Consider the following 25,515-nt stretch of genomic DNA (forward strand, 5'->3'; position numbering starts at 1 on the left):
AGAAGGAATTAGGGTAAACAGTCTAGATAACAATGATGTGAACTATGGTGTTAAAGAAAGGTACAGATAGGAAATAGTAAATAGCTGTAGCTTGTGATATTGTGTGTTGCTTTGCTGATTCTCTAGCACGTACTGTAGAGAAAGCAGAGGGAGATATTTCAGATTATAGTTTGCCGAACTCTCTTGTATTTTCTTTTCATTTTAGGCCTACATTTTTAGCATTGAGAGGCAACTAAACATTCTATTTGAACTAAGAGGTAAAAAGGTAAATATTTCCTACTACTTTTCTGCACCTTATAACTTCTAGCACGTCTTCATCAAAATTCAAAAATAGTAATGATTTCTTGCTTGCACACAGCTTGGTTCTTACTTTGGAGCTGCAGTTTGTGCTGTGGACCTGAATTCAGATGGCCTCTCAGACTTGCTAGTTGGTGCTCCAATGCAAAGTACCGTCAGAGAAGAAGGAAGAGTTTATGTCTATATTAATTCAGGTTCTGTAAGTATTTTGTCTTAGAAACACATGGCAACACAGCCATTTTAATATAACAGTCTAAGAAGAGATTTCCTCTCTATTATCATACAATATTTCAAGATACAGGAAAAACAACTGTAGAACTGTGATGACAACCCCAGCAGGAGTGTGTAGCCTACCCGCAAAGGCCAGCGGTGTCAGCTGTAACGCGGTTACTTACAGTAGTGTTAGAACTGAAGACAGGCTGGGTTTGTTTCCCAGAAGCTTCAGGGGGTGACAGGCTGTCCCTGCAGCCCCTTTGCAAGCTCTCCTCCATTACTGTGCTTCCACTGAACTAGCATGTGAAGGGCAACTTTTTAAGTACTTTAGAAACAAACAAGGAATGAAAAATTTGCGTGCAGTTTCTGGTACCAGTCAGGAAAGAGAGTGGTAGTCCTCCGTTTTGCACATAAAGTAACTGGACAGATTGTGCATTAGAATTAGCTTCTTTTTAGTCTTTCTAAGAGTTCAGAAGTGACAGTGTAATCACTATTTTTGTGTGCTTTTGAATTTGTCTGGCTTTCCAAATTTTATCTTCATGTCTTATTTCCCTTCCTTTTCACACTAATACGTATTTATTCTCTTATGCTTGCTATTAACCTTTTCTTAACTTTTTCTTACAGAGAACTAAGTCACTACAGGATACCTAAAACTCACTAAGGCACATACAATGGCTCTGAAGCAGCTACTGTTTACTACCTTTTTAGCGCGTGCAGTTTTCTCAGAGCAGTAAGGCTTTATATTTTGATATAAGCTTGCTGCTGTTAACAGCACCTGTTAACAGGTGTTTGCTGTGGGAACACATTGGTGTTCTCTTTCTTAAAGAGCAACTTATTCTTTATTATTCTTACACTAAATACTGTGAAATATCTTTGATAATGCTTGCTTCTACACCAAGGAGTTTGGTAGGATGATACATTGGGAACCAAGGCAGTTTTAACATTTTGAGTAATGTTCCAGGTCACCTGGAAGATGCTCTGTAATGTGCCATTGACTCTGTTTTCCTTCAGGAAGCAAAGATGGTTGAACTGAACATAGAGCTCAGCGGGAGTGACTCATATGCAGCGAGGTTTGGAGAGTCCATAGCCAACCTAGGAGACATAGATAATGATGGTTTTGAAGGTAAGAATACAAAGAAAACCCCCTGGGTTTCATTCTCTTAAATCAGTGGACTGTCATGATAGACAGGAGGATTTTGGAAGTCTCAAAATAATTTAAGTTCGGGGCTTGACCTTTTTTTTCTGACTTGAAATATAGCTGCTTCACAGTCAAGAATTAGGTTCTGTCTCTTTAATGAAGAGCATGAGTATAAAGTGATAACAGTCTGTAATTTTTGGTGCTGGACCTCAAAACTAATCCTGTTTTAGATATCTGAGACAAAGGTTAGGGAACAATTTGGCAATTTTGTAACATCATAAATAAAAATTACACATTGAGTCTAGATCTGCTTCTGTGTCACCAATAAGAAGTACTAAATATATGGAGATATTGAAAACAACCTTCAAGCTGGGAGACTATTGTGGAACTACTTCCCAGTTAGGACCTCAGGTGACTCATGAATTGCCTAGTATGTGCTCCCAGAGAACTGAAAACAAAGGGAACGACATCAATAGCCATGCCCCAGTACTGAAATCATAGTCTTATACACAAGTTTCAGGTTTTGTCCCGAAACATTTGCATTCTGCAAAAGAAAACTGAGTCCCTATATAGGGCTGGAGAACAGAGAAGTAAAATCAAATTAATAGCAGCATAGCAAAGTAGATATGTGACACAGAATATAATGTAAAATGGGCATCCTAAAACTGCAGGGGAGGCGGAGCAAACAAGTCGATTAGGTTTTGAAGGGAGCAAAAACACTGAAAATAAAAAGTGGACATAATGTTGAGAGTGGCAGTAGGAAAAGAAATTTTGTAAGAAAAAAAGCTGGAAGCAAAATATATAGGGAAATTGGATGCTAGAAACCAATTTTCTGTAGTAAGTAATAAAAAAGAACAGCAGAGTGAACTTCTTAATGATCTAAACCATCAGTATCAGCCCTGTGAAGACACAGGGATGTGTGTTGCTGTAGAATCTGACCTCCTCAAGAACGTGTATGTTATTTTAATAGGCACAAGTTGACTCTACTAGTTTCATCACACCAGTAGAGAGACATAACATATTTTGTGTGGTGTAGTCACCACAGTATGGATTCAGTCAAAGAAGTGTTCAATAAAACCAAATAGTCAGAGCTTTGCTTTTCTTGTGATTTTGGTTTGGTGCAGTATACAGTATTTCTGATTTGCAGATAGTTCAGTTTTGCTTATTTGTAAATGCAAGTTCACAGTTATTAATAGTGACTTTCAAGATGGTGTAATTCATCTGCCCCTCCCTCCACTGTTTGGTCAACAACCTCTCAGGCTCTTTGAACCATGGGAGTGTTTCGTAAGGGCTGTTGAGGTGGATTGGTGGGTGGGTAGGTTCATTCAGTTTGTTGTGAATTGCCACACCCCTCTGGGATTAAATCATCCAAGCATAAAACAAACCAACTACCTTCACTTTCTCCCTAAATGCCTTTCCAAGCCTGTTATCTACTGTTATGGACATTTCATAAAAAAATGAATGGTTCATTTCATGCAGCATAATAAAAGTACTTCTTGTGTTTTAGTGATATAATCCATGTAGGACGAGCAGGAAAATCATCACAGTTCCATGAATACAAGGCTTTTTTTCTTTTTTTTTTTTTTAATTTTAAATTATAATTTCAGCTATTTTCATGGTAGCCTTTACACTTTTTAAGGGTCAAAATAAGTATTGCTAGAAACTTACAAGACTTTGTCTTGAACAAAATAGCTGTATTTGACCCTTGTTTTCCAGAAAAATAGCAATTCAGGTAGAGTCAGACTACTGAGCTGCTCTGTATTGTTTTTGTTTTCTTCGTATCTATGTTCCGCACTATTTTTGAATTCAGTCAAGTAAATTTGGTCTGGCATTGCATGCATCATGACTTGCATTCCTTTAACCATTCCTTGTTCATATTTCCTACTCAGCTGATCATTGCTAAATTGTTTTTCCACAGATGTGGCAATTGGGGCTCCACATGAAGATAATCTAAAAGGGGCTATTTATATTTACAATGGCAGGGAAGATGGAATAACACCATCGTTTTCACAGGTATGCTTTTTCAGTGAAAAATAATCAATCCAGAAAAAAAGTAAGTTTAAATCTGAGAGGGTTTTCCCTTCATTTAACACTATGACGACCTGAAGTACTGTAAAAGACTTCAGAAAATTTTTATGTAATCTGTGATTTCCAGTCATAATATAACCTGTACTCTAAGAGAGAAATAAATTGGGTTTGGGGCTTTAGACAGGGTTTATGGGACTTAACATTTGCAGGAATTGAGGAAGCACATAATTGCCTTCAGGAGCTGGGATAACATTGTAGCTCAGAGATTAGCTTTCCAAGAATAATTTTATCTTTTACCTTTTCCTCCTCAGAGAATACAAGGACATCAAGTCAGTAATTCTTTAAGCATGTTTGGACAATCCATAGCAAGTGGCATTGATGCAGATAACAATGGATATCAAGGTAAATTAAACAATGTTCTTTATTTTTCATTTTTAAAAGAGTAGAGATTCATAGGGAACAACACTACTGTGCTACTTGATACTTTTAACAGAAGCAAGATCTGTTAAGACAGCATGTCACATCTTGTGTTTTGGAAAGAAAAAAGAAGAGGTAAAACTGAGGCCAAGCAGTCAATTTTCACGGTCATCTAACTATTATTTGAGGACTGAGAACAATGCAATAGTAAGATCATAGTGCACAAGAGTAAGAAAAACATAATTTTTATTTTTAAAGCAGCTATCTCATCTGCTAATGTCACAATGAGCTGGTTTGGGCGCTGGAAGCATGTTTCTTCAGCAGATTAGTGTGCCAACCTAAGTATATTACTGGCCTTCACATAGTCTGGATTTTGCCAGGAATGATGAGCTCCTTGACTCTGTGTGAACAACACGTTAACCCCTCTTAGGGCTCATGGTATTGAATAAGACCCTTGTGGAGTTGTTGTGGGCACAACATGGTAGTGTTAATTTGGTGTAAAACAAGTTAGCTGTTTCCAAGTATACATTAATTGCTTTATATATTTATTATATTTTAAATATTTTAACATTTTGCAGATCAGTGTCACGTCAGGTCAAGTATGTCTATCCTGCCCCTGCGGATGTAAAAGCGCAAAGTTACCATGAACTGCATGGTGTGTGCTCTGGCTCTGCCCACAGAAATGTTACCCAGGTTAATTTGTACTGCTGGGCTAAAAGATAGTTTACAAGTAGTCTGCTCTCAGGTCACCTGTTGTTTACTGATTTGCAAGTCATCCTCAGCCCCTTGTATCGTTTAGAGTCATCTGACAATTCATTTTTACTACCTCATTTGATAGGTGTGTATATATACCGTGTGTATTTCTTTCCTCGTCGCATTAATAGGTTTCAGTTAGCTTGGAATAAATTAAATAATTTTTCTCTTTCTCTCTATGTATAATTTCATGCATATAATATATATAAGCAATTCATTTTTTATACATATATAACTATATATGTGTGTGTGTGTGTGTGTTTAGCAATATTGAATATCTGGATTAGAAAGAAGGCAAGTGCCTCCTATTTAGCTGAATTGTCCTTCAGTATCTGCCACTTAAACATGGAATAGAAATCAAATCATAACATTATCAATATCTGGAAGTCCAGTAAATGAGCATGCAGTGTTAATGGACAGTGGACAAGTATTTCAGGAATCATTGTCTGGACCTTTGAATATCAGCATATCCCTTCTTATAAATAAAGGGCAAATGGTGTTTTAATGCTGACCAAAAGGTGAAAATGCTATAAAATGCTTGTACCTGAGAAGTAATTCTTGTTGACAAATTATGCTTATTGATACGTTTGTTTTTTTTTTTTGTACAGATGTAGCAGTTGGTGCATTTTTCTCCGATTCTGCTGTGGTGCTGAGGTGAGATCACTGTGTTTCAGTGCCTTTGAAGACCATACAACTTAACTCTGTTTTTTAGTGTAGTTTAGTAAAACTCAGTAGTATAATTTAATCTCATTATATTCTTATTGATGTCTTGAACTTCAGTCATTAGGCTCTAGAATGGTCTACAAATCAAACATTTAAGTAAACACCTTGAAGAAAATGAAAATATAATTCTGAAACTTCTTGAGGCAACAAGTAATGCACATAGAACTATTTGAAGCTATCTAAAAAATGCAAATAGCTTAAAAATGATGATGGTAAAATATAAAAATAGATTGTCAAAAATGGTTCATTTTGCACAGATTGTGTAAGCTATTTCTGAACATTATTTGTGAGCATTTACTCTTTTCTCTTCTTAGAACAAAACCAGTGATAATTGTTGAAGCTTCTTTAAAACATCCTAATTCAATAAATCGAACTAATTTAAACTGCATGGAAAATGACCAGCCTGCCACCTGTATGAATTTGAAGATATGCTTTACCTATAGAGGACGAGAGGTACCTGGTTATGTTGGTAAGCTACTGGGAAAAAAAAAAACAGTATATGTATTCAATATAAATGCACCTATTTCCAGAATAATGCTACTGGTATTTAGTAGACCATTAATCTGAGTTCAGAATAAAATGAAAAGTTGAGATGTCCTCTAAAAGCAGTCCTCCCAGGCATGGACCAAACCATATGGGACTGCTGTGGGATGCAGACTTCCACTTAGCAATAGAGAGAAGACAGTTCCTTCCTAAAATAGCTCAAGCACCTGATCATACCATCGTGGAACATGATATGAAAGAGAGGGAGTCCCACCAAAATTACTGAAAAATATATCTTGTATTATCTTTTATATAATGCCTGTTTTGCTTTTGACAAAAAACAGTATTGCTTGAAGCAATATCTATCAGAAGAATATTCATGGTGAATTTATTTAAGATAATTTACAGTCTAAATTTGACTATTGCCTGGGTGCTTTTAACCTACTTGTCGTGTGCTATTTGTAAACTGCAAACAGCCCTGCAAATACATGGTATATAAAATTAAATTGTTTAACTCTTCTATGTGAGAACATAAAATATCCTTTAGGAACACGTTACAGAGAACATATTGCAATGATGAACTGTAGAGTTACAAGTCCAGATCTTTTGATATTCATATTCATTTTGAAAGATGAGCAGTCAGACTGGATCATGCTTGCTGGACTTGGACATGAGACTCTTCAACTTCATAAAAAAAGTAGTAGAAATTGTAGGTAATCTAGCTCAACTTTTGGCAAAGATTAAGTAAAAGATCAGCAGTGCTCTGCAACTTGCTATCATAGCAATTCGTGCTAACTTACATAGAAAAACCTGTGAAGTTCAACAATATTTGTCAGTGTTTGTTTACCTACCAGTTTGTTGTAATTTGTCAAGTAACTGAAGTGGGTTTTCTTTAAATAGATTCTGGTAGAAAACTATAAATATAACCTGATAAAACTATCCCTGATGTAAAAGCATGTATCAGGGAACAGTCATGAAGCAATCAATTTTCAGAGTATGAGAAGCTTTCATTAGGTATGGATTTATGTCAGAGCATTTTTAAGCAGAGCATTTTAAAATGGATGTTACAGAACATACTTGAGGAAGTGAGTCAGAAGATGTAATTTCTATCATAAATTCATGAAAATCAGAACACCTAAAGATTTTACAACCTTTATTTTCCCTGGGTTTTATTTTGCAGTATTGCTTTATAATCTGAGTGTTGATGTGACCAGAAAAGAGGATACACAAGCAAGGTTCTATTTTTCTTCCAACGGAACATCTGATACAATCTCAGGAAAAGTAAAGATTTATAGCAAGAATACTGCCTGCAAAGATCATCCAGCATTTATGAGGGTAATGTAATTTTCAGTGTGTGTTGTCCTGTAAATCCTTTGGTCTCCTTTGAAAAGCATACCTGCTGCAAAGAAACCTATTTCGTTTACAATTGCATCACATCATTTTGAAAGTAAAATATTTGTGTTCATAACTTCCACGTTTATTATATACTAATTCTGATACTTTCTCAGCTTTCTGTAGAGAAGTCAGAGAGTCTGCCATCTCTTATGTTGGCGAGAAAGTGCAGAATAATGATAATCACAGTGATGAAATAGGACATGAGCAGTCTTGACATTTTTCACCATTTTTTATGAATGACAGATCATAGAGTGAGGCCGTTTTGGAGCAACCAAGAAGATACAGTATAACATGCATGTTTTGAATGTTTCTGATGGAACTTTCCAATGAACTCCTTAGTGCAAAATCTTAAAACTTGTGATTTTTATTATGTTTTGTCATTTGTAACTATTTCAAAGAACACATGCTCCCATTTTTACTGTGAGAAGTTAAGGTAGACTTAGCTAATAAGAAAAGAGCCCATCCCTGATCCATAGGAAGTGAAATGAAGGCAATTGCTAGAAAACAGTCTATAGTTCAAGGTTTATAGTGTGGTCTGTTTTGTGAATTTGTTGCAAGGAGCCGAAGGCTAGCTGGGTGTGAAGAAGAGCACTTGCTTGGGGTTGTTTGATATTTTTTTTTTTTCCCCTCCAAGGGATGCAGCACTCACCAAGGGGAATATTCATATAAGCTAAAGATGGAAAAGGGCAGGAAGAGCACTCGTGAGAGTTTCATTAATGAATTTAGATCTGAACAATATGGAGAATGTGCACTGTGCTGAAAAAATGATCTCTCTACTCCTCTGCTTACAAATGTGAAGCCTGCACAGATACGTCTTTCTCCTGCATGAGTTTTGTAGTGAACACGGTTACAGTTCTCCGTCTGTGAAGATGTAGAGGCAACTCTGTTGTAGAAGAAATCTGCTGGTAGAAGTGCTTCAGAAGAGAAGCCACTGAGGCAGAAGTGCTGCCAGAGCACTGGGCATTCAGCAGGAGGCTGTTGGAGACCCGCAGGGTGTCAGCTGGCCAGGGAGGCCTGTACTCACACCAGCAACAGAGATGGCACCAGCTGCTGAGCAGCAGGAAGCTGGCTCTTGGTTTCAGAAGTAGAGTTCGATCCAACAGCAACCATCCTTTCAAACCGAGTATGATAGTGACTTAGAAATAAGTTATTAAGAATCTAGTCAGTAAGATCTTAACTGCAAAGTAGTCCCAAAGTCACTGTTGCCCTGGAGGGATTGAACTGTCATATTCATGCTTGATGTATCCCTCTGAAAGATGAATGAGGGACTTGTCTTGAAAGTGGAAAAAACCCTGAAATCAGGACAAGGATGTAATATTTTTAAGGCCATTCAATGGAGAAGGAAGAGTAAAAGTCATTAATTCTGTCAAACATCTTAGAAGTTTGTGTATTCCAACAAAATTTTGAGGATAAATGGGAAGAACTTGGAAGTCCTAAACCACAACAAACAATAAAAACCAATGAGCGAAAAGGAACCACATTTCATTAAACGTAGAAAAAAATAGACTTATTTCCTCTAAGACCTTATCTAAGGGGGGAAAGAATTCTTTAAAGAAATACTAAGGACAGGGATTATTTAGATGTAAGAGGAAACAAGGGTAATAAAATAATAGACTAGTTTGCTTAGCCTTTTCTTTAAAATCCTCAAGGTAGCAATTCTGTGACCTTTTGAAACAAACATCTCTCAGGGTGACTGATGCAGTTGATCCTGCACAGAGGCTGGAAAATAGACTTAATTTTCTACAGCTACAAAAAAACCTGCAGGGAAAAATCCTTCCATGTATTTTTCTTCTTTCTTCCTTTCACTTACTTTTTGTTTATGACACCATTAGAAGCCAATTCTTTACGATAAAGCTTCTGGGTAGAAAGGAAAGGTTATGTTGTCTACTGGAAAATTGCCCAGATGCATCTCAACTGGTAGTTGCACCTAAGTGAATGTTTCTTACAGGAGCAATGGAAAATTGCCACTTACTTACAAGAGTTTTGTAAACTAAGAGAGATCTGATTGACAGCCAACCTTGTACAGATTGCTGTACCAGCGTCACAGGCATTTGTGTAGGAGGAAGGAATTGATTTGGCTCATCACTTCCTATAGTCTATCATTAGTACTTTTTCCTCCATAGAATTCAATTTTCTTCTTAGTTCTTAATTAATAGCATTATAAGCATCTCCTTCCACCCACTGAAGCTCCTAAAGTTAAGTAAGTGTGAATGTCTGTCAAGTACAGTCCTTGCAAGAGACAATACAAATTTTATGTATTTTGAGTAAAGGCTAATTAATAGCTAATTAGTATAATGGAAGTAATATAAAGCAGATGCAGAGAAGACCTTGTGGAAAATTATTATGAATTAGATAATGTGCAGTTTTGCTAACACAAGCTTGCAGATAAGAATTAAAGTAGTGCCCATGTGGAGGGACAATCAGTGTCTATCTATCCCCTACACTTAGGGAATAATTTAATCAGGTTTGCTATTGCTAGTACTTGGTGCTTCAAGCTGTTCAGTTTTCACAAGTAGGTAGTTTGGACTCTGATCTGCAACATTCCTATGCAGTCAAGGCTTCATTTACAAAACAGTCATTTATTGAGGTGTTTGATCTTTTTTAACACAGAATGAGAAATAAAGAGGTATAAAAATAAAATTCAGTCAAGCCCTGATTCAATGGTACCGTTGGAGAACTCCTTTTGATTTCATACAGAAATACCCACTGGTTTTGTCTGGCATTATCCCACTGCTTTGCTTTCTCCATTTTAGCCAACTCTTCCCTATTTTTCTGCTTGGGCAGTACAGCATTTCATAGGTGTGTAAGGCAGTTTTATTGACAGAAGTAGGTTCACTATTCAATAAGATTTCTCATAACAGAAGAATCTTCCATTCTGAAATGCCTGATGCTGTCATTGAACAGATTATGCTTTTCTGTGTTTCTGATTACCTCCTTCAGCAACAGAGATGTCTGGAAAAGTATATGAGCCATATGGAATTATTTTACATGTGAAAAAAAAGTGTTGCTGTTTTAGTTAGTTCTAGGCAACCTTATAACTTTAAAACATAAGCATACATGTCTTGTCTTATATGATTAACTTATTAGGTTTCCAATTTTCATAGAAAGATGTAAGGGATATCTTGACTCCTGTATATGTTGAAGCGAGTTATCGTCTGGGGCATCATATTCTACAGAAAAGAAATGCTCAAGAATTTTCACCACTTCAACCTGTTCTTCAACGGAGGAAGGAAAAAGATATTATAAAAAGCAAGGTTAGTGTATGACTTCTCTTTTTTTTCTATGTAGTAAGTAAATATTTGTGGTTTAGTCTTCAGTTAAAAATGCTTCACAGATCCATGGCATGCATTTTCCAGGAATGCATTTTCCAGGCCCACACCTAGTACCTTGATCTTAATTAATAAATTACAATGCTAAAAAAATGCCTAATTTTTTGCTAAAAGATGGTTACAGAACTTGTATACAATCTGTATTATGATTTAAAAATAAATAAAAGGTATGTGCTGAGAAGTTGCCTGAATATATAATACTATATACCTCAGATCACACATGTATGAAATTCACTCTTTGAAATATGTATTCTTTTACAGCTATGCTGTATGAGTCACTTTCCACTATAAAACAGTTCTTTCAAATTAATTCTGTGTTAAATACACAATATCATGTTGCTATTAATCTTGAAGTCTTTTGACAATGTTGCTGAAATATTAGTTCTTTGAAGGTATTGCAAGTTTTCAGACACAGTCTGAGGGGAGAACAAAAGAGTATATTCTGTATCCTTTCATAAATATGAAATTAACTTTTTCCCCTCCAAAAGAAACTTACTGTGTTAGTAGACTTTGACTTTAGCAAAAACCAGAATGCACTGAATTTTCAACTACCAAATGGTCATAAACACATTATGACTTTTCACAAATAGTAACCTTCATGTAATTAAGATACAGTTGACCATCAGAACTTTTGAGATATGTGAAAACTTCTTTCATATGGCATGCTTTACCTTTTCATCTTCATTCAAAATTTTATTTTAGTAACCTCAGAATTATAGAGAATAAAGAGGGTGTTGTTGAATATAGTGACATAAACATGCTCTATAGCAGCACACTGACAACCAAGGCACAGACACATGCAACTTATGGTGTCGCTACTCTCATCAAACCTTTCTGACAATATGATAAGTAAAGGTTGTGTAAAGAAAATCTTATGTTGAAGGAGAGACTGCAGAGAGATCAGTTCTGGATCTTTTAAAACACTCTGCTCTCTTTATGTACTACTTTTAAAAATTTGTCTGAACGTACACCCACTGGTTTTACTGTGAGACACTGAGTCTGGAAAGCCTCTCTCTCCACTGTTACTCTGGATGCACAGAATGGTAAATCATAGACTCATGGAATTGCTTTTTAGGAGTAAGAGCTATCAGACACTTCCAAATACTTAGTTACTAGATGATAGGTTTCTTTCTGTTAAATACTCTTACTGAATAATACGCTGAAGTGCCTTTTTTTTTTTTTAATTTGGCTTTTACAGTTTATTTTTGCACGACATTGCTCCCAAGAAAATTGCTCTGCTGACTTAAGAGTTTCTGGAAAAGTTGTTTTTCCAAAGTAAGTATAATGTAGCTTTCATTGTTTTGAGAATGATTCAGTCAGATTTTATCTAAATTATTCCTTAGTCTTTTATATATAAATAACATGAATTTGCAAAAGTAGACTGTGGACTCCCTGAGAAAATACAAGGATTAGAGCTGTGTTTAGTTGAAGAATATTTTTAAATCATAAATCTTCCAGGAAATGTACCAGAAATCTATGTAATTGAAGAACTGTTACTACATATTTAGAAGATTTTACAGCTCAACATACATCTTCTTCCCAAAAACATAGATAACTGGACTAAGATACACTGCACAAAGCGCACTCAATATGCAGAGATCATAACTACTGTTAAATTGACAAACTATTGGTTATTTCTGCTGATCTTCTGAAGACGTATTTGCACTGTACAAAGTCTCAATGAGTATAAAACTGAAGATGTAATATTCTTAAATAAATGAGGAAAAAGAGCCATATTTTAAGTTATATTTTATCATCAAAACGTTTTTCTTTACTGACTATTGTATTTCAAAGTAAGAAATGTGGGGTTTTGGTGTGCAAAAAGAGAAATTGTACCTGTTGTGAATCTCAGCTAATTAGGTGTTTGTTTCTTGTGTGATTTATCACTTTTAAAGTTGATTCTACTTGAATCGAAATACTAGGTTGAACAACCTAAAATGACACTGAGAGATGATGACAATCATATAATGCTGATTAATCACACCTGTGTGATCCTGAGCACGAGCTTTTTCATATTCATAGATTTCAGAGTAAGATAAGTATCTTTCTGCCTACTTTAACACATGGCTCGTAGCATGAGTCATAAGCCCTTTAATTTTCTTAAGCTGGATGGTTATTTTATTTGAATGCTCATAAACTTTTCAGAAAGAAAGATTGTGCAGCATTTTCGTTCATGAAATTAGCAATGCAGTTTCGTAAGTACTTCAAAACTCAAAGAAAGGAAAACAGATTACAACAAACCTGCTTGACATTAGGTACTAGTAGCAGATTTGCAGTGTAAATAAATAGTCTAAATATCTTGATAAAGTGTGAAGTATCACCTTAAATTACCTTGTGCCCCTAGAATCTCGATTAAAAACTAGTTAGCTGTGAAGCATTAATTTATTTTGTCTAGACAGAATGCATTCGTTATCGTTGAAGAGCAGAGCAAACACTTCTTTCTGGTTTTAAAAGAATGAAATCAAATAGGGGTGGCAATGTAATGCTTTACTTACTGAGTTATGAGTCTTCATGTATACACTATCATGTTTTGTTTAAATTGCTTAGATTTTGGCCTGGTCTGTAAATTTCTAGTCTGCATCATGCATTTTTTAATGAAGAATGAAATATGATTACCAGGGAAAAGCTCTAGTTCAGCTTTGTTGTAGTCCCAGATGTGCACCTGGTGCTTTTGTGTACTTGTGTGTTAAGCTGGGAGGCATCTTTGTGACAGCATATTGTTAATGAGCTTGGCTTTAACACATATAAGAGGACTGAATGGTAGGCATATAACTAGTAAAACAATGTTAAAATTTAACCTAAACTTGACAAGCTACCGAAATGTTAACATTGTGTTTTTCTTCAATTCGCTTTTGTCTTGGAACCTATCTGATTATGCAGTGCTTTTGCCTTCTGTTGCTTTTCTCAGTGCCAGCTTCTTTCCCAAAGGTGTTCAGTGACTAATGCTTTGGTTTCAAGCCAGAATATCTGATAAATGTCTATTTCTAGGCAGCCTTTCTACAGGTCTTAATTAAACTTTAATGTCAAGCTGAAGTTTACTTTTGGCCCCCCATAGGATGTCTGTACTTGTAACATGATTATAGAACATCACATAGATCATAAGCTAGGCATGTTCACTTGCCCTCTTTGTGATGAGTTTCATATTAACTGAATCCTATATCTTGAGTGCAAAGAGTGAATTATGAAATAATGTCTGAAAATACTGTAGCAGTGGTACATTGCTATTCTGGTCTGTAAAGGGAAGGACTGATCTTGTAAAGGCCATAGGCACAACTGGGCTGATAACAATTTTCCTGCTCTCGCATTAACCACTTTAAAAGGTACAGTACTGGAGTTGACCATCTTATAACTGGTGTTGTACCTTCAGTTACAGGAGAGTAAAACCTTTCTTTACATCTCCAACAGAGCTTTGTCAGAACCAGCTGAAAGTAATTAAAAGGGCAGCAAAGGAAAATTTTTGCAAACAAGCTGTATATAGAATTACTTTTCATTTATATTATGATAATTATTTTTTCAGGCCTCATGATAAGAAAACATATCTTGTTGTTGGAAGCATGAAGACTTTATTGTTGAATGTTTCTCTGCTTAATGTTGGAGATGATGCATATGAAACTATCCTCAACATTCAGATCCCTAAAGGTCTTTATTTCATTCGAGTTTTAGAATTGGTAAGAAAAAAAATCCCTCAAAGAGTAATCCTTTGGTATTTTTCTTTCTCAGTTAGGCATTTTTCAAATTATGTTTATGGATTGTTGAGCTTTTTTAGATACTGACAACCCACATAACACATATCCCCCTCCTGCCAAAAAAAGCTGACGAAACACCAGTTTTTAAGTTCTCAGACTTGTAGCTACCTAAAGCAAGTGCAATTTAATTAATTCAGTAACTTAAATAATTTCAATAACAACTTGAATAATAAAAAATATGTTTATAAATGTATTTCAGGATGTTATGGCTTCTTTTTGTCTGATGATCGTGTTTTCACTGATCACAAAGATCTCATTGAATCTGTCCTCTTCACAAATACAAGGTCACAAAACAAACTGTACTCTTTCTGCCTTTTAAAAATAACTGTTGTCTTTGTAGAATCCCCCTGATCCACCTTTCTGAGGTTGGCTTTTAACATGAGCCTTCGCTTCACTATAAGCAAGCAGCAGACAAATAACCAGATACAGTAATCCATATAAAATATTATGTTAAAGTGGTTGTGAATTATATGAATGTCCTGTATATTTGCATCAGTGAAATAACAAATGCGTAGTTCAGGAAAATATAAAGCACCCAATTTCAGTGTGTGCATGTAATTTTAAATGTCTGGGAAAAAAATTGTTTTTTTTTTAATGACTAATCATTTGTCCTTTATTTTAGGAAGAAAAACAGATACATTGTGATGTGTTAGATAAAGAAATTCATGCAGTAAAACTTGAGTGCAGTGTTGGTTATTTATATGTAGATCAAAAATCAAAGGTAAGCAATGTGTGAAATTCCTAGCTTTAGAAACACCCTAAATATGTTATGAGGATTTATGATGGAGGAAAAAAAAACCCCTTGTTTTTCAGAATCTCTTCTTCATTCTCAACTAACATCTTTTATCATGTTGGTATCTGTATCTCTCCTGTTACTTTTAAAATTATTTGCTTAAACCGTTGCTGGAATAATTCATTAAGGGACAACAATGTATTATGTATCAACTGATTGTGCTTGGGTTCTAGACAAGTGAGCTGACTAAGACTACAGACAAATATGTTAGATCAATAGAAAGAGAGTAGAAGACACAAAAATCAAGTGTTTCTTAGTTCTGAATTTTTTTAGAGCAGGAAATTATAAATTAGTTTAATAAAATACTTTTATTTAAACTGTCTTATGATATATAAGCAAAATTTTGTTTGTTCTACAGCTGGATTATAGTTTCCTCTTGGATGCAAGCTCCTTTACCAGAGCAGAGGAGGACCTCAACATCATCATTAATGCTACCTGGTAAAGTCTAATAAAAATTGCTCAATGAAATTAGCTTTGGAAAACAGACTAGGGAACATTGGAAAGACTTAGCACAATTGCAATAAAGTACAGTGGTTGCATATCTGTAGAGCAAGAGAAATTATCCAAAAAACCAGGTAATAGATATTTAAATAATGAGCAGCTTTCTGCCTGTCTAAAATGTGGGGATTTTTGTGTCTGACATGTTGTTAGCAATAAAATATTTTGGGTTTTATAAGCTGCAATGTCTGTTTAGTATTAGTTTACAGAAATAATGCATAGCATATGATGATGCCTTCAATACAGATTTTTTGTCATTGTATTTTTATAGTAAAAATGAAGATGGGAACATGTTGCTGGATAACTCACTAACTTTAGCTGTACCTCTAAAATATGAGATTGAGTTAAATACCCATGGGTAAGTCAGCTGTCGGCATACCTGCACATCTGTAGAACTGTTGTCTTGTTACTGTTCTAAACTCACAAAGTTTTTAAGCAGAAGGTGATGTAGCTGAAAAATCCTAGGAATGACATGGCACAGCTATCCTGGGGTCTGACCCATATACTTCTAAGATTTTGTTTCCACAATTCTGAGATGAGACCCCCTTGGTATCTATGGTGCTTCAAACTTGTCTCTTAACAGACTAATATTTTTTAAAAACAGAGTTTGGTTTTTTTTATATAAAGAGGTATTTAATAAGAGCATAGCAGATCCTCAGCTTCCTTGCTTAACGTGGACCATATTCTGGTTTGTTGTGGGGCATTCATGGAGCATAGTGTTGGGATTTTGGGATTTATGAATTTTTCTGATTCATCTGCCTTTTTAAGAGGGAAGAGTAAAAATGCAGATAATTCTTACTCCAAAGGTAGAGGATTTCTACTCTGTGTTCCTAGCTTTACTCAAATGCAAACTTGGGTATTTTCTTTGAACCAATCTTACTGGAGGTAGCATGGAACAGGAGGTTATGCTAAGGATATACAGCAATTCCGTTAATTAACAACTTCTAAACCGTTGTAGGTTTGTGTCACCAGCTGTGTTTGTTTATGGAACAGAAGAGAAAGATTCACCAGTTACATGTATGAAGGAGAATATCAACTTCACTTTCCATGTAAGAATTTTCCTTTGTAAATCCTGTCATCCTTGTTTTGAAGGTTAATGCTTAGTGTATCTAGTGACAGTCTCTGCAGTCAGTAAAGGAACTTCTTAAGAGTACAAGAGCACAGTAAGTAACTTGTGCATTGGAGGTGGGAAGTTGCTGTTAATCCCTCTTAGAACACTTTTTTTTGGCCTGGAAAATCTTCCACTGAATGATCAGAACAAAAATTCTTAGCACAAGCAGGACTGAAAGTGGTAGAGCAGTTTTGACTTGCCACTTTTTCTGTTAAGAAACACTTAAAAAGGAATTATCTTACAGTAAGAAAAAGGAACTAGGAGCTTCTTATAAGAGGATCTGTAGGTATCAAATTTGTCTCCAGTGGATTAAAAGCAGGAATTTAGACATAAATCTCTCCTAGTTCCTTTTCCATATTCTCCTGGAACAGGCTGTATGACCTCAGGGTAGTCATCACAGATTAGCACTACTTACTCATTGGCTTCAGAGGAGTGAAGGGTTCAGTAAGCCTTCAGAATGAATGAAACTAAATGTTAGAACTCCCAGCAGAACCCACTTTCATGACAGCATAACAGCACAGGTGCTACCCCATTCTGTGAAGTTCTTTTTGTATTTATATATATATATTTGTTACTTGAGTAGCTGCCATTGAAGCTTTAACTGTATAACACTTTTCCCCACAAGGTTATCAGTGCAGGACCAAGCATGTCTCCAAACACTAACTTAGAGATAATGATACCAAATGCTTTTCCACCCAGGGACTTCAAATTATTCAACACATTGAATATCAAGGTAAGCACAGGTTCAACATATATTATTAGCTATATGAATTCTATAAAAAAGAGAAGCAGAGCATAGCCAACTAGGTATGAGTTTGATTTGCTAGCTGTGGTGAAGCAGAATGAACAAGAACAGGATTATCTTCAGCCCCATATGTTTCAGAATTCTGAAAATAAAATTTATATTTCTTTTGAACCTTTCAGAAATCTGTATTCTGATTATGATCTGATATTTAAATTCTAAAAGTAATGATGTTATATTTATTTCCAGACAACAGTTGGAGAGTGCTACTATAATAAATATTCCAGAAACTGTACTGCAGCAGAAAAAAATGAAAATATATTAAAGGATGTCGTCACTTTCTTTTCAAAGCCTACTAAGAGACAAATGGTAAGGTCTGTCTTTTAGCATCAGTGGGAAATAAATGACTGTATGAATAAGTCTTAAGACAACAGTACATCTTATATAATGGGGTCAACAGAGCAGTCTTCCAAGGATTTGTGGTGGGACCTGTAGTAAGTTCAGTGTAGTCATAAGTGACTTTAGTGAAAGAGGTGAGAACTGAAATGAGAAAGTTGATTAATGACACATTGCTGAAGTCAGTGGATGACAGTCACCTAAAAAGAACTGCCAAAGGAGTGTGTAACTGAAGGAGCAGGCAAACAGGGTAGCAGAGGATATTCAATAACAAATAGAAAATGATGCATGAGGCAGAATCAGGCTTTATCTTAATTACATGAAGTATGCAGATCAAATACTGTCTTTTCCACACCAAAAAAGTGCCATCAAATGTAACTAGTAGGAGCTAGGTAAGAAAACCCAAAAAGTAGTACTCATGGTTGAAGTTCTTCCGTAAGGGTATTATGGATGCTAAAAATAAGTGAATTCCAAGAAAGACACTGCAAGTTAATGGGACTGAAAGTCCATAAGAATTACAAAATATATGGAAATCATTTTTGGCTGGGAAGTTCTCATTAAAAATATTTGGGAGGTTGTGAAGAATGTCGTATGTGCCTGGCCTGTTCCAGCTCATCCCTCTGTACCTGCTCAAGGACCCTGCTGGAGATCAGATACTTGACTGCGCTGTCCAAATCAGAACTGTTATTTTAGTGTTGCCCTGCTGAGGATTTGTTCTCACAGAAATCTGTGTCCTGCAACTTGTGTTTGATAAAGTACAGTGTTTTTTAATCTTTCATCTTAAAAAAAAAAAAAAAGCTGAACATTTTTTAAACGCTAGTTTGGGACTTTTAAGTGAGCACATTACAAGGTGTACCAGTTCAGGGATTCAGAGACAGCCTGCACTAGAATATCAGATCAGTAGTTCAGCATTGTACTACTGGATAAAGAATATAATGATGTACATTTTGTCTTCTCCAAAGCTGAGTGAAGCGGTGCCAGTTGTCAGTGTACAGGTGTAAGGATCAACTTTGTTTGTTGATCCTTACCAACCAAACATATAAACAAATTATGAAAATCGTTCTTTTTCAGACTACAAAAACTTGAATTTTTTAGAAAAATATGTTTTTTATAACAATTGGGTTGGTCCCTTATTACTGTACCTTTAGCACCTATGGACTGACAGTGATGGATGACAACCTGGAGTTACACCCTCAGTTTTCAAGAACAAACATAGATCTTTTTATTTTACTCAGTTCCTGAGTGTCTTTAATACTAAGATTGTAAAGTTGATAACTTTAGTTTTAACCTTTCCCTCCCTTCTACAGTACTGCATGAAAAATGACAGCCTTTGCTTACAAATACATTGCAATCTTGGCAACATGGAAAGTGGAAAAGAAGCGACTGTTCAGTTGCATCTAGAGGCTACTCCTTCACTTTTAGAAATGGTAACACATAAATTTTTCATAGTTGATGGGAATATTTCAGGACATATTTGCAGTATTCTCATCATACAATTTCTAGTTATTAATCTATTTTTGCAAACAGTATGATTAAATATAAAGCTTTGGGGTTTTAACCTATTATGTTTTCAATGCTAAGGCTCAAGGTGATGTATGAAAAATGAAAACCACTGAAAAATATGTATTTTAGTTTATCACTTTATTTATGGTATGTATTGCTTTGCCTATTCTGGCTGGGTTATGTGGGATTGGGATTTAATTTCAACTCATAATTGTACTTTTCTAAGAAAAGCAGTGTGGATGTGGACTCAAGTAAAATCCAACCTGGCTTCATTCCAGCTTCTGGTCTAATTTCTTTTGTGATCAGAAAAAGGCACCATTGTGTGTTTTTATGAGATTCTGTTTCTGTGAGCAGCTGTGTTACTGTTTCTGATGGGCAGGAATCAACGTGTTGAAGTTATTTTTTAAAAGATAGAATTATTTTTTTTAATCAGGATGATGCCTCAGCATTGAAGTTTGAAGTAAGAGCAACAGCCTGGCCAGAAAAAAATGCAAAAGTTATTGAACTACATAAGGACAAGCAAGTCGCATATGTAAGGATTCTCTTAATGAATTTGTGATAAACTTGTTAAAGTAGAAAAACCAACAGCAATTAAAATTGTGGAATTATTTGCATATCCATACACAGGCAATGACTATACTATTAATTACTTGAGAATGTAACTATTTTTCCTAGTTTGTTTTAGTATCGTTTAGGGGCGAAAAAATAAAAATAATCAGTTAGCACTAAACTTATTTTCTGTTTTTCAGGTCTATTTGGAAGGAATGCACCACCTAAAGCCAAAATACCATGTTACTGTGCTAATTATTGCCATAGGCTTAATAATTGGTGTTACCTTGTTTTTGCTTCTTTCATTTATATTATGGAAGGTAGGTTTTCAGTATTTCTTAGTTGTTCTCAAGTCAGGAATTCACACTGTTGGAGGATTTTTGGATCTGTTAATGCAGGTTAAAGGATAAATAACATTTTATTATGATCTGTCCTTTCTAAAGAAAGATAATTCCTCCTGTAACTTGTGTTTTTTCAAAAGTACTTCTCCATTTTATCTTCTGCATATTCTACATTTTCTGTTATTCAACACCACAAATCCTTTTACAGTGTCTTATATGACATCTCATGTTTGCAAATTATTTGTGTAATTTAATGAATCATTTTTTTGGGATGGTGCTTCACATTTACTGTCACTTGACATGTGATGACTAATAATCTACAACAGTTTCATACCAGAATAAAATGTTCAAGATTTCAAACTGCAATATAAATACTAAAAAAATTCTGTGCATAAGTAAAAGAGAAAACTATGAGAGATGCAGCTTCTCTGACAAGCCGTTAAGAGATTGTTCACTTCTTTACCGATGTGGAGATTTTCTTCATCATTTTTTCATGGAAGTGTAGAAATTAAATTTAACAGGAAAGTTTTATTACTGTTTCACATTTTTAAATATATTGGATTCAGTGGACTGTTACAATTCACAAGCCCCTATGTCCTTACTTCTTGCAGAAGAGCATTAGCCTCCCAAAAAGTAAAAAAAGAAAAAGCAAACCTACTTTTTTGATTGATGAATAACACTTGATTACTTTGTATGACAGAGCAATGGCAAATAGCATAATATATAAATGCCATACATATGTATTTTTATTTTCATTCATCTTTTATGATGATTTAGATTTGATAACCAAGAGTTGCTGACAGATTCCAAAATTATGTATTTCAGATCGGCTTTTTCAAAAGGCAATACAAACCAGTCCCTCAAGACACGAACAGAAGAGGCAGCTGGAGTTTTACAACTGGGAACAAAGATGACTAAGATGGCAAATAAACATTTGATTTTAAAATGAAGAAATTAAGATGCAGGTTAATTCACAGAAGAAACATCAGCAACAAGAAAACTAGGCCTTGAGCGCACTTGCTCTTACAAACACACTTTTATTTCCTTGAACTGTATGGAGGACTATACCTTACAGTACTGTTGTTCTAAAATGAAAGTGGAAAAACAGTTGGTTCTGAAGTCTCACAGTAGTATTTGAAATGCTATATATATACATGTGGTTTCAAACAGACAGAAGAACACTAAAGAGAAGAAAAATTACTTATTGGAAAGAACTATTTTGAGAAAGTAATAATTTTTGGCCAATCCTGGAAAGTCAGATTTCAAACATATTAGCATGAGTTATTCTAGTAGTTTTGAAGTTTCAATAATATTTGGATTAGACATTGAAAAAGAAATCCTCTCTCATCATGTATTGGCAGTTTAGCAAGGGTAAATTAGCTTAAACCGATAGAAGGACTGTAAGTAGAGCACATGGATGTAGAAAAGGGATGTCAGAAGCTCTCTCGGGCTTCTGAAGGTAACCTCATAAGCTTTGGCTTCACAGGCACAACCACATCATTGAAGAGACTTAGACACCCAGGCAAGCCAGAACCAGGAAGGTGGATTCAGAGCAGGGAATTATGTGGGGTAGCCTGGATATGCAGCTGTAGAGAAAAGTATTGTAAATCATAATTTGTTGCCATCTTTAACATGGTACTTGCAAACATGACAGAACTATTTGTTTCATCCTTTCCTCAGATAGTGCTGCCATGATGTTCTGGACTTTTCCAATTAATTATTTCTATGTGGGGGTTTTTTAAAGCAAGTATTTATTTTTATTTATTTAAAGATTTTTCTATAGTACTTATCCTAGTAGTATTTAGTGCTGGCATTCTTCCAGAACCTGAAAAAAAAAAAAAGACAGACTTCACCTGACAAAACAGAGACATGCATACCCAAGAGACACCAACTGCCAACCTTAATGGGCCAAATTTTATCTTTAGATGTACCAACCTTAACCTGAAAGTACTTAATAAGGAAGTCAATTGGAGAGCTAGCTTGGGTTCTTGTGAAGCTGTCAGATAAATACTCTCTAAACAGGCACCCTCAGCAGCCATGCAGTGGGAAGGCAAATGTCTGAACAGAATCATGGATCAAACCACTGCTCTGCTACTGCAGGAAGTTTCTTCAGCTAGCTAAGTTCACACTGCCACCTAGCTTTGGTGAAATAGTACAATCCAGGGAAGAAAACGTTACTTTGCTCCCCAGTACAACTGGAGAATGTACAACTCCTTCGATCAGTTATTCCAACAGCAATGTGCAGCCTGGCCTTTCTGGCCCGGCCTTTGATGTCTCTCTGAACTGTAAGGAGAACTGTCTGTCATCTGTACATACACTTTGAAGCTGCACCATCATAAAGGAATTAGCCTGACAATCAAAAGCTACACAGAGTGCCTTCAGCAAGTGCTTCTGCTAATAGAGTGCTTGGTGCCATAAAAGCCATGTTGTCCACAGATTCTAAAGGTAGTGGGGACCATTTTCTAATTTCCTTTCACTGCATTTGATGCCAAAGATGTGGATCACTCCAAGGTATGTTTTCCTCTAAAACCTTCTACAGTGCAAGGACAAATGAATGTGCATATATTTTTTTTAAAAGTCAAAATAAAGTATGTCAAGAATGAAATATATTCTTGCAAGTCTGAAAATGTATACAAAATGCTTATCTTCCATATGGCTTTAGTGAATTTTTGCACTTTAACCAAAAAACCTTTGAATGGAAATTAGTTTGACATTACTGTGAAAAATATACCTCAAATACTGGAAGAAGCATTAATGTTCTTTTGCATACAAACAATGCAAAGAAGTGAAACCAAAGCTTTTTATTTCTCTTTGAAACAGTTTACTTAAGTCAGTATGTGAGATAATGTTGCCTTGGAAACTGTACACTTCCTATTCAAATTTGATTGTTAACATGTACACATTGGCTGCCTGTTCTTAGGATATGAAGCAAAATTTTGGAGCTTTTATAAACGAAGTTGACAAAAAATGAATGTACAATGTCCTGATGGTGGGAAGATTATAAAGTATCACTTGATTTCATTTTATTAAAAAGAACCCAAAAAAGTTAAATGCACGAATGCTGTTTCTTCTGCCAGTTAAATTATTTTGTTAATTTTCACTTATTTAATTACAGTTAATTCTACTAACTTTTGCTAGAATTGCCTTTTAGACAACTTTAGGAAGATTAGCTTGAATTGTCAGCATGCTAAAAATATTTGATGGGATACAGCATCAATTTTAACTGGAGACTGTTCACTGTGACTTAGACAACAGGTAACAGCTTGTTCTTAAGAGCTAATTCATCATCTGTAGTACTTTAAGTGACTTCTTTGTCAAGTCAAGACTTCTTTGTCTTGTGTATTTAGCACAGGTAAGACTTTTTCACAAGTAGTATTTAAAGTCATATAGTTGTATAGCTCTCTTGTAAAAGCTTAAGCCCGTGATTTAGCAACAACTTTAAAGGACTGGATTTCACATTACACTCGACTGCTTACTGAGGAAAGAACTTAAACCAACTCCTTCTAGCCATGACTGTGCAGCTTTCATACCATTAATTGTCAGCTGCCTTCTGAACGATTCATAGATGACTGACCAGGAAAACATTTGTTATCCCCATGGTCCTGCAGATGGAAAAACATGTTGGTCTGCTACTTTTCATCATCTCAGAGAAAGCCAGTTCCCAGAAAGCATATAGTCTTAATTTGCTGTCATCTCAAATAATTGTATTAAGTATTAAATAAGTTACGAAAAAAACACTCATAAAAATTATGTTTAGGCCCTATAAGGAAATTAGAAGCATTTAAGTCAACTCATAAGTTATTTATCATAATTTTATTCTCAGCAACACAGAAAACTATGCTGAATAACATTTCAGTTCTAGGGTAGAGAAAATACTTATTTTGTAAAAAGAGCAGTTTTTAAAATACACTTGAACAAAGAAAAGTTGTAAAGGATATCAGCATAGTCTTTTATATTATTTGCCTAGAAACATTTTGAAAGCAAATATATTAAGGCAACATTAAAAATCATAACTGGAAATAGAAGTACTGGATTAAAAAAATAAATACATAAATCTATATTTTGCCACCATTCTTCAGCATGAGGGGGTACCATACCTACATTTGCCAGCTCTAGTTGAACTGAGTCATCTGACAACATGGATAGCAGCAGCAGACTTAAAAGTATCTCATACTAAAAAATCTAGAATAACTTTAAAGAAAAAAAGATATTTTCTCCTACTCTGGTGGACACTTCTTGAACCTCAAATTTGTAAGAGACCAATATAATCAATTTTCATTTTTTTCTTGTTAAGCCTAGCAGCTTCTACACGGTGAAATACAACCTGGTAAAAATATATAACTTGATAGGAATTTAAAACCAGAAATACTACAAACAATCCAGTTAAGCTTCTGCTACAACAACTGACATCAGTGAGTGCAAGTCCAGCACCTTGGAAAACTTTGCATAGAGGTGAGAAAAGGATTCCTTATTACAGAACTTGCAGTGCATCCCTTCTATATGCAGTTGCACGTTGCTTGGGAACTCTCCAGGTCATCAGTGTTCACTCCATAGAGATCAATAAGTTGAGGATGGACCCTGTGAAGCAAGGAAGTCAAACTTAATCAAACTTCATCAACTCTTGCAATGGGTGTGCTGCTTTTAGAGGTTGAGGGGAAGAACAAATATGTATGAGCTGCTATATGGAAATAAATCAGGGTGAATTACATTCTGACAATTCCTATAGGGTCATCTTTAGAACCATATATCCTATAACAAGATCTACCTTTTATTTTACATACCAGACTGCTACTCCAAGCTCTGTGCCTTCAACTAATCCTGTGTGCATTGCAGAAAAATGAGCTACTGCCCATTTAATTTTGCTGATAATTCTCCTTTTTCGCCATGTATTTGTAATCTCTTTCTTAGATACTAGATATGGAAACTATTCTCAAGCAGCATTAAGTTTCCCACAATTGAAGAACTACATGTTTTTCTTAACCTTACACGTGGTGCTTTCTAACCACAACAGAACTATTCTAAGAGCACCTAATTTTCATGTTATTTGTATTATATACAGA

General features: G+C 35.2%; 2 protein-coding genes across 2 annotated transcripts in view; one reads left to right on the forward strand and one right to left on the reverse strand.

Moving 5' to 3' along the window:
* ITGA4 (integrin subunit alpha 4) overlaps positions 1 to 23,060 on the forward strand; it is a 36,961-nt gene extending 13,901 nt beyond the window's left edge. Inside the window, exons 8-28 of the mRNA XM_027731467.2 lie at positions 206 to 265; positions 359 to 496; positions 1,522 to 1,633; positions 3,567 to 3,661; positions 3,988 to 4,078; positions 5,455 to 5,500; positions 5,884 to 6,038; positions 7,233 to 7,387; positions 10,552 to 10,701; positions 11,975 to 12,051; positions 14,294 to 14,444; positions 15,145 to 15,243; positions 15,674 to 15,753; positions 16,085 to 16,171; positions 16,772 to 16,862; positions 17,550 to 17,657; positions 17,916 to 18,035; positions 19,370 to 19,489; positions 19,999 to 20,097; positions 20,315 to 20,434; positions 21,281 to 23,060. Coding sequence (XP_027587268.2) covers positions 206 to 265; positions 359 to 496; positions 1,522 to 1,633; positions 3,567 to 3,661; positions 3,988 to 4,078; positions 5,455 to 5,500; positions 5,884 to 6,038; positions 7,233 to 7,387; positions 10,552 to 10,701; positions 11,975 to 12,051; positions 14,294 to 14,444; positions 15,145 to 15,243; positions 15,674 to 15,753; positions 16,085 to 16,171; positions 16,772 to 16,862; positions 17,550 to 17,657; positions 17,916 to 18,035; positions 19,370 to 19,489; positions 19,999 to 20,097; positions 20,315 to 20,434; positions 21,281 to 21,373 — 2,247 coding nt within the window. The 3' untranslated portion in view covers positions 21,374 to 23,060. The remainder of the gene's footprint in view (positions 1 to 205; positions 266 to 358; positions 497 to 1,521; positions 1,634 to 3,566; positions 3,662 to 3,987; positions 4,079 to 5,454; positions 5,501 to 5,883; positions 6,039 to 7,232; positions 7,388 to 10,551; positions 10,702 to 11,974; positions 12,052 to 14,293; positions 14,445 to 15,144; positions 15,244 to 15,673; positions 15,754 to 16,084; positions 16,172 to 16,771; positions 16,863 to 17,549; positions 17,658 to 17,915; positions 18,036 to 19,369; positions 19,490 to 19,998; positions 20,098 to 20,314; positions 20,435 to 21,280) is intronic.
* A 1,189-nt stretch (positions 23,061 to 24,249) lies between these two features.
* Positions 24,250 to 25,515, reverse strand: part of CERKL (ceramide kinase like) — a 53,399-nt gene continuing 52,133 nt past the window's right edge. The window contains exon 13 of the mRNA XM_027731468.2: positions 24,250 to 25,033. Within this exon, the coding sequence (XP_027587269.2) occupies positions 24,952 to 25,033 (82 nt within the window). The 3' untranslated portion in view covers positions 24,250 to 24,951. The remainder of the gene's footprint in view (positions 25,034 to 25,515) is intronic.

Source organism: Pipra filicauda, unplaced genomic scaffold (genome assembly GCF_003945595.2).
Source record: "Pipra filicauda isolate LSUMZ 115617 unplaced genomic scaffold, ASM394559v2 scaffold5_size6683894_pilon, whole genome shotgun sequence".
Lineage (NCBI taxonomy): Eukaryota > Metazoa > Chordata > Aves > Passeriformes > Pipridae > Pipra > Pipra filicauda.